We start from the raw sequence: 9,878 nt of genomic DNA, 5'->3' as shown, positions 1-9,878 counted from the left end.
TCTTCTTTTTCAAGACAGGGTTTCTCAGTGTAGTCCTGGCTGTCCTGGAACTCACTCTGTAGACCAGGCTGGCCTCAAACTCAGAAATCTGCCTGCTTCTGCTTCCCAAGTGCTGGGATTAAAGGCGTGAGCTACCACACCCGGCTTCTGCTATTTCTGATATGGGTCATTTGCTTGAAATGATTTCTAAAGTTTTATCCTTAAATATTTTGATCGATTAAAGTGTCATTAAATACAACATTCTCAACATTTTATTATGTGATCGTCTTGCTACAGCTATCTTCTTTTAGTTTACTTTATGCATTATACAGTAGATGGTGCTTCTGCAATATTATATACATTATTCTATTTATATTAGTGTTAATTGCAACTGTTTTAAGCATCTAGTACAGAGTACATTCTCAGTAGATACAGTTTAATTAATAAACTAATTTAATAAAATGTTACACTGAATAGAAACAAAGACAACTAAGTTTACACTTGCATTGACTTGGTTTCTACAACCATTATTGATTATTATATTTGCATGATTTGTGCATATATGTGCCCTTCATTTGTATGTGGCTATGTCTAATAAATAGTAAGTGGTGGATGTGTATACAAGATATACAAGCTATATATATATATTTCAAAAAATCCCATCAATACTTTCCCCTACTTAGAAAGGAAATGGAGAGTAATTTGCAATAGTCTGGACAGATTTCAAAGCTCATGGCACTCATCACTCTATTGTATTATAAAAAGAATACTCAAATTTTCTCTTGCTAGAGGTGCTCATGAAGAGAAGTAGAAAATTTTGAGGGGTGTCTACACTATAAAAATTTGCACATACTGGGTCAATATGTCTTCTATGCTATTACAGGTTTCCTGCTCAGTACACTCAGGGCTTCTCAAATAAATATGACAATTATAATTTTTGGGTCAGAGCAAATTTTATATCCATCATCTTATTGGCACTTAGACACATTGTAAGTCTTATTGATCAGGTATTGGGAGAAACAGTCTTTTTCTCCCCCAATCTCAGAGCCAGGAGTAGTTTTAGATGATTTGACTGAAAAGTGGAAGTGGATTTTAGGGTTATTCTCATTGTTATCTGAACTTCCAGCTTTCTCCTTTGTCTGGTTAATCCCTCCACTCCTCTCTTTCCATAGTTTGTATGACTGGTTCTCTTCCATTTTCTACCATCTTCCTCACTTTTTCTACCTCTCAGATTGTTGCTTAAACTTAAAAAAAATGAGTGTCATCATGTACCTACCCAAGAAAGTTTTCTCCTATGTCATGCAAGATGTATTCTATTGTTTTGTACAGAACACAGTGCTTGAGAATAGATGACTAGTTGTGATTAGTATTAATTTCCATAGGAGAAAAAATTTGCATATAGAGCTCATTTGAAGACAATGAGGTAATATTAGCAGTGTTTTACTTTAGAAATATTTAGTGATTTTCATACCCAGTGTGTTTTGTGAGCAACAGAAATGATAATGTAGAGTATCAAGCAAAGAATCTAAATATTGTTGATCAAGATGATGCTATTTATTTTATTATTATTATTCATTTTTCACCATAGTCCATCTTCTCCATAAATGTATTTTTTAAATAACATGAATGCTATATTTCAAACTTATTTATGTATATATATAATGTAATTTTCTCTACTCTCTGTATATCATATATTGTCTAATGCTTTATATTACAGATACTATTTGTACACTTTATGCTTTTCTGAATGAGTTACTGAGTTGGGTACCTACAGATTTTAGACAAAATCCTGACTTTCATCACATGGTATGATGAAGACAAGCATTGTAAATTTTTATTGATTTTTTTGGTCAGCATTTATTAATTTCAAAATCTTTTACTATGACATTTCAATTGATTCTCATAATATATATTGACTTGATTTACCCCTCCTCCTCCTCTTTATTAACATGTCTACATTTTTAGAGTCTTCTACACTTTTAATTTCTTCTTCTTTTAGCTCTACATCTCAGCTCCAAAATATGATAGAAACTGTACAATATTTCTTCTTCAGTGTCTGGATTATTTTACTCAAAATGATCTCCAGTTTCATCAATTTTATTGAAATAAACATAAGGTTCTTTTTTATTGTTGAGTAAAAGTCAACTGTGTATACCTAACACAGTCTGCTTATCCATTAATTTGCTGATGGGCACCTAACTGAGTTCCACAGGTGGTTATTGTGAATAGTGACACAATGCACATGAACAGTTAAGTCTCCTGGTAGAATGGTGGTATTTCTCCCTGTGGCTATATAACCAACAATGATATTGCTAGAGTATATAGAAGTTATAGCATTAACTTTGTGAGGAGCTTGCATACTTATTTGTGTAGTGTATAGACTAATTTTCTTTTGGACAGTAGTGACTAAGGGTTCCTTCCCACATTTATTTTATCAATATTTTTTGTTTATTTTCCCCATGATAGTTGTTTTGGTTGTGGTGCAATAAAATTTCAGTGTAGTTTTTATTTGCATATCAATGATGGTTATGCATATTAAGCATTTTGAGGAGATTAAAAATGTGGGTGCAGAATATATGTTCCAATAATAATATTCTTTAAAATTTTTAAACGATTCTGAGTTTTTTTCAAATTGGCACCAAAGTAATAAGTGAAAATGATGTGTGACAGTAACAAATATTTTCATTTATTTTCATAGTTTAATTCATAGTTATTAGTCAGAGTTTATATTTTGTGTAATTGTAATTATTATTAAGCAAAACATTTTAGTGAAAATAACAGAAAAATTGGGTCAAATGTAAATTGTTAGTTTTAATATAGAAGTCACATTTTAAATTTTGATATTTAGTTCTTTTTTTGTAGGTAATTTTTGATAGGATATTCAGTTTGTAGATCAAGAATCCAGAGTGCTGGATTCTGCTTCCGAGTTTTGCTAATAGTGTGAATATTCGATTTATACTTTTGAGTCTCAAGGGCTTTTTTTATTGTTGTTTTTGTTTGTTTGTTTTGTTTTTTCTCAGTGTAATAATAGTAAATCCATAGTGAAGTAGTTCTAGGTGCTTACTAGGTGACTCAAATATTTTCTGACTCAAAGCCTTGATTTCTTTTTTCAGTAGAATATTCCTAGTCCTCTCATCAGTGAATCAGTTACTCATGTTTCTACACATGTTTCCTTCTTAACAGAATCTTCATTTGGTTTATTCTTCCCATATAGGGAACACATGGAATTTCCTTCTCCAAGGTCTCATTTCTGAGCATAAAAAAGCAGAAAATATCTTTTGTAGACTGTGGAATGTGGGTTCAGGAGATGACAACAAAGCCATTTGATTTAATTGAATGTACAAACTCTTGACTGAGCAGTCATAAGTTCAAGTGAGACCAAGACATGGTGAAAATTTCTGCCATGCTTGAGGCAAAGAGGTAAGTTAAGAAGGTATCATCAGCTTCTGAAACTGTGTCTATAATTGAAGGGTGTCAGAAACAGATTCTCCATCTGGGTGTCTTCTAAGGAAATATAATTTTAAGATCCTAAAGTCACTGGGAACTTACCTCAATTCTCATAATCTTTTTCTTCCCTCAACTTCATGCACACTCAAAAATTAAACTGAGTAAAGAACTCAGTTGTTCTTTATTCCTGGATTTAGTTATATATGATCAAAGCTGAGAAACATCTTTATTGTTTTCATAGATTATGGTTAGTTTGTTTTTTTTTAATTTAAAAATGAGTTAAAAATGTGAAGCTTTGAACATACAACATACCTACATCATGTCAGACATAGCAGCAATGCTGTTTTAAAATACCAGACCAGTAAGCATAAAACCAAAATGAATGTACAAAAAAACCAAACCAAAACAACAAACAAACAAACAAACAAAACCAACCCACCAACAAACAAATAAGGAATAGATGAGTAAAGTCAGGGCAATGATGAAAGAAGCTTCACGTTTCTTCTTTTACAAGAACTGCTATGAGCATGTTAGGAAATCTGTGCAGTTATTGGGTTTGTAGATGTATTTGTCATCCAAGGGTGCCAGATAGTCATTCACATTAGGAGAAGAAAGTATGAAATGTTAAATGTATTCATATTTCTCAGGCTCAGAGAAAAACCTTGCAGGACCAGATAATAGGCTTCAGAACAATCCTTGTAGTGCTATGGCCAGTAGAGGCTTGCTATAATCTGGATGGAACTTGGAAGCATATAAGAAAAGATTAATCCCAGCACTCGAGAGGCAGAGGCAGGTGGATTTCTGAGTTCCTGACCAGCCTGGTCTACAAAGTGAGTTCCAGGACAGCCAGGACTATATTGAGAAACCCTGTCTCGAAAAACCAAAAAAAAAAAAAAAAAAAAAAAAAAAAAGATTCAGTGGACCAGTTTGAAGTATATTCTGGTAAGAGAGACAAAACAGTGACAGAGAGCAATGTCCCATGTGATTCTAATTGTAGTCAACAGATGAAGTTGTCAGATTGACAGACACAGAAAGTAGATTATCTACTAGAGACGTGAAAAGGGTCTTAAGAGTCATGTTTAGAGGTGCTTCATAGATGTTACGTTTCAAAGTTATATGATGTAGCTTGGAATATTTATTACACAATACAATGAGACATTCCATATTACCAAATTATACATTCAAACTGGTCAGGATGATAATTTTATGTCCTGTTATAAAAATCATATTAAAAAAGAGATGAATTACAAGAATAGGAAGCCTACTCAACATGACAAGAAATGTATCTTCTGCCTTTGATAAAGTAATTNCTTTTCATATACTGTATTAGNTTCANTTATTANAAACAAAANAGTATCTTATGATTTATCCTATACCATTTAAATTTATTTCCAGATTAAGTACTATATAGTTCACACTTTTGGATGGAGATTCAACAATTAATTTTTAGATTGTGTTTCCATTCAACAGTCTTGTGTAACTTTTATGTGAAATATAATTTTAATAAAATGAAGAAATNATTTAGTATTTCATGGNCATNTGTAACACTGTAGTCCTATTTANCTTTNGAGAAAATTACATTTCCTATGAATTGTTTCTTTATTTGTAAGCAAACATAGCTACTTGCTTGCATATTCTATTTATTGGTGTAGATATCAGAAAATTTTAGTTTTGTGTGATTTCCTCATTAATTCTGGGCTGTTAGAGACTTCATTGTTAGTTCTTTTAAGAACTTTGAATTATGCTTTTATTATACAGTATTCTTGTAATTTTTATTATCATTCATATCATTATAATTCAGTCTGTGTGATAAATTTTATAATTAGTTTTATTTATAATATAAATGCGTGTAATCAAATTATTATCATACCTAATAATTTTACTTTTCCATCATTTTCTTAGCTCTCCTAAGTGTATCTGCAATCCTGTTGGCCGAATCAATGGATGGAGAGAACCACACAGTGGTGTCTGAATTTGTGTTTCTGGGACTCACCCACTCATGGGAGATTCAGCTCCTCCTCCTTGTGCTCTCTTCTGTGCTCTACATATTAAGCATGACTGGAAACATCCTCATTGTGTTCTCTGTGACCATTGACCCTCACTTACATTCACCCATGTACTTCCTACTAGCAGGTCTCTCCTTCATTGATTTGGTAGCCTGCTCTGTTACTTCCCCCAAGATGGTTTATGACTTGCTTAGAAAGCACAAAGTCATTTCCTTTGGAGGCTGTATCACTCAGATCTTCTTTATCCATTTAGTTGGTGGAGTGGAGATGGTGCTACTTGTGGCCATGGCATTTGACAGATATATAGCCATATGTAAGCCTCTGCACTACCTGACCATCATGAGCCCACGAGTGTGTGTTTTGTTTCTGGGTGCTGCTTGGGGCCTGGGCATTAGCCACTCATTGTTCCAGCTNGCTTTTCTTATTGANTTACCCTTCTGTGGCCCAAATGTACTGGACAGCTTTTACTGTGACCTTCCTAGACTTCTCAGATTGGTCTGTAGAGACACCTACAAGTTGCAGTTCATGGTCACTATCAACAGTGGGTTCATCTGTGTTGGCTCTTTCTTGTTGCTTCTTATNTCTTACATCTTCATCTTGTTTAGTGTCTGGAAACATTCTTCAGGTGGTTCATCCAAAGCCCTCTCCACTCTCTCAGCTCACATCACAGTGGTGTTTCTCTTCTTTGGTCCTACTCTTTTTATATATACATGGCCCCATCCTAACTCCCAGATAGATAAATTTCTTGCTCTTTTTGATGCGGTTCTTACTCCTTTTCTAAACCCAGTCATCTACACATTCAGAAATAAAGAGATGAAGGTAGCATTAAGGAGAGTTTTCAAAACATTATTAACTTTTAGAAATATTTCATAAATAGTATAATAACATCTTTATTTGAATAACAATGTGTCCTCTGTGAGGCATTTTTGAAATGGAACCAGTGATATTCATAATTAATGAGTCTTTTTCATGTTCCTTAACTGAATTGGAAACTAAAGGCTTCTTTGGAAGGTCAGTTTTGTTGGATGGTATTTTGCTGGGTCAAAACTTTGAAGGAGTGTTTTTCTGAAGCAGACACAGGTGAAAAGATGTTTTGCTAAAGCAGACACATGAAGGAACATTTCACTGAAGTGGACACAGGTGAAAGGATGTTTCACTAAGGCAGTCTCATGAAGCAAAATTTTGCTGATGCAGACACAGGTGAAAGGATGTTTTGCTAAAGCCATCATGTGAAAGGATGGATGATGAAGGATGTTTTTGCTAACATCACACATATATTTGTTCACCCCACATGCATCATTGAGCTTTAAGTATTTGTTCACCCTACTTGCATTGTTGAGCTCTATTTGAAGTGACTCCACAGAGAGAGACACACCAAAAATTGGTGCTATGCTTATGGCTTCTTGTGACTTTTTGCCACTTCCACGGACTTGGGACAATTGGCAGAGTGATGTAAGCTGATACAGACTAAGCATGGAGTTTTGCTAAGACAGACTCTCATGGTGAGGCAAGACTTGTGGAGGACATGTGATATTTAGAGGGCGTATAAATAGGATTCAATGAACTGTGAGAGGGGCTGCTGGTAGAGCTGCCACCGCTATGCTTCCTGGTCTTTTCTGGTCTTCATTTCATTGAGAGAGATGCAGCTGAGAACTTCTTCTGGTGTCCTTGCTGGTCCAAACCCCTTCTGCTGCTTTGTGCTGTTTCAGCTGAGGCCTGGCTGTCTCCTGACTGTAAATACATAAACATATTAATGAAAAACATCTGTGCCTATCCGTGAACGTATGCCTTGGTTTTCAACTTGATTCTGATTATTAGCATGCTTGTTTTTAAACCAATACCATACGGTTCTTTAAAAATTAGTAAGCACACTGTAGGGCAACTTGAGATTCATGATAGTGATTTATTTTTTGGGTATTGTTTTCAGTACCATGATTTGTGTATGCATGCATGCATGCATGCATGCATGTGTGTCTGTATGTGTGTGTTTTCTTTTTTCTTCTTTTTAAATTTTATTTTATTTTTAATTTATTTTTTACACTTCATATATCATTCTCCACGCCCCCCCATCCACCCTCCTACTGCTTCACATCCCACACCTCCTCCCCACACTACCATGTGTTGGTTTTCACATGAAGCTGAAGATTTTCTCTTCAATTTCTGTGAAGCAATGTGTTGGAATTTTGATCAAAATTGTGTTGAATATATAGGTTGCATTTAATAGATGACCATTTTCATTATATTAATCCTAGCAATCTAAATGCATGGGGGATCTTTCCATCTTCTGATGTCTTCTCAATTTCTTTCTTCAATGTCTTAAAGTTTTTATTGTAAAAGCTTTTCACTTGCTTGGTTAAATTTACCTTTAAATATTGTTGAAATTATTGTAAGGTGTTATATTCATAATTTTTTGTCTTGGTGTGACTCTAACTAAGCAAGTGAAAGATATGTATGACAAGAACTTTAAGGGTCTGAAGAAAGAAATCAAAAAAGACCTCAGAAGATGGAAAGATCTCCTGTGAACATGGATTGGCAGGATCAATATAGTAAAATTGGCCATCTTGCCAAGAGCAATCTACTGATTCAATGCGATTTCCATCAAAACTTCAAATCAATTCTTCATAGAGTTAGAAAGAACAATTTCCAAATTCATCTGGAATAACAAAAAACCCAGGATAGCAAAAACTATTCTCAACAATAAAAGAACTGGGGGAATCACCATCCCTGACCTCAAGCTATACTGTAAAGCAATCGTGATAAAAACTGCATGGTATTGGTACAGTGACATGCAGGTAGATCAATGGAATAGAATTAAAGACCCAGAAATGAACCCACATACCTATGGTCACTTGATCTTTGACAAATGTCCTAAAACCATCCAGTGAAAAAAAAAAGACAGCATTTTCAACAAATGGTGCTGGTTCAACAAGTGGTTAGCATGTAGAAGAATGCAAATCAATCCATTCTTTTTTTTTTTTTTCTTCAGTATAAGAACTTTTTTATCTTTTATTTATTTTATTTTATTTTTTATTTTTTTTAAGATATTTTCTTTATTTACATTTCAAATATTATCCCCTTTCCTAGTTTCTCCTCTGAAAATTCCCTATCCCCTCCCCCATCCTCCTACTTCCTAACCCACCCAATCCCATTTCTGGTCCTGGCATTCCCCTATACTGGAGCATAGAGCCTTCAGAAGGTCCCCAATGAAGGAGCCAGAGAAAGTACCCAGGGAGCTGAAGGGGTCTGAAGCCCATAGGAGGAACATCAATATGAACTAACCAGTACCCCCAGAGCTCCTTGGAACTATACCACCAATTAAAGAAAACACATGGTGGAACTTGTGGCTCTAGCTATGTATGTAGCAGAGGATGGCCTAGTTGGTCATCAGTTGGAGGAGAGGCCCTTGGTCCTGTGAAGATCCATTCTTATTTCCTTGTACAAAGCTCAAGTCCAAGTGGATCAAGGACCTCCACATAAAACCAGATACACTGAAACCAATAGAAAAGAAGGTGGGGAATAGCCTTGAGCTCATAGGCACAGGGGAAAATTTCCTGAACAGAACACTAGTAACTTATGCTCTAAGATCAAGAATTGACAAGTGAGACCTCATAAAATTGCAAAGCTTCTGTAAGGCAAAGGACACTGTCAATAGGACAAAACAGCAACCATCAGATTGGGAAAAGATCTTTACCAAGACTACATCTGATAGAGAGCTAATATTCAATATATACAAAGAACTCAACAAGCTAGGTTGATCCCCTAGCCTGTGTAGGCTCAGTCTGATGGTCATCAAAGGCTCACCCTTTACCTGGCCTGGCCAAATGACCCCCTTTGAGGGTCCTCTGTCTCAGGCTCACTCCTGTTGCGGGCCCAAGTAAGGTTCTTCTAGTCTTTGGCTTGTGCACAGGTACTGGGAGCACATCCAGGCTTGCCTGGTGCCAGACTTATGGTTGTCACAGGCTTGCTTTTTTCTGGGAATGTAATACTACTAATCATTTAGATGTTCATAGGTCAGAACAAAGAGCATAGACATGCCCTCTCTCCTCTCTGCCACCTACTGACATACATGTGGCATGTCAGCCACATCTGCAATGTCTCCAGATACAGAACTCTTTGTAGGTTTGGTTTGTTTGTTTTCAAGTCTTTCAGTCTTTTTACATCATCATCATCATCATCATCATCATCATCATCATCATCATCATCATCATCATCCAATGATGTTTTTTGCTTTGAGTTTGTCTCTATAATGGATTATGTTAATGAATTTTTGTATATTGAACCAACCTTGCACCCCTGAGATAAAGCCTACTTGATCATAGTGAATGATGGTTTTGATGTGTTCTTGGATTCNGTTTGCAAGAATTTTATTGAGTATTTTTACATTGATATTTATAAGTGAGATTGGTCTGAAGTTGTCTTTTTTGGATGAGTCCTTGTGTGCTTTAG

General features: G+C 35.2%; 1 protein-coding gene and 1 non-coding gene across 2 annotated transcripts; one reads left to right on the top strand and one right to left on the bottom strand.

Moving 5' to 3' along the window:
* The first annotated feature begins 5,354 nt into the window (after window positions 1-5,354).
* Window positions 5,355-6,305, top strand: LOC110318891 (olfactory receptor 4F3/4F16/4F29). Its single transcript, XM_021194218.1, has one exon. The coding sequence runs from the start codon at window positions 5,367-5,369 to the stop codon at window positions 6,303-6,305; it is 939 nt and encodes a 312-aa protein (XP_021049877.1). The 5' UTR covers window positions 5,355-5,366.
* A 3,103-nt stretch (window positions 6,306-9,408) lies between these two features.
* LOC115063732 lies at window positions 9,409-9,540 on the bottom strand. The gene has a single exon (XR_003843612.1). It is a non-coding gene; the product is annotated as a small nucleolar RNA SNORA17 (small nucleolar RNA).
* Between the last annotated feature and the right edge of the window lie 338 nt (window positions 9,541-9,878).

The sequence above is a fragment of the Mus pahari genome, chromosome 3 (genome assembly GCF_900095145.1).
Source record: "Mus pahari chromosome 3, PAHARI_EIJ_v1.1, whole genome shotgun sequence".
Classification (NCBI taxonomy): Eukaryota; Metazoa; Chordata; class Mammalia; order Rodentia; family Muridae; genus Mus; species Mus pahari.
The sequence above is the reverse complement of the archived record's forward strand: the minus strand, read 5'-3'. Positions and strand labels throughout refer to the sequence as shown.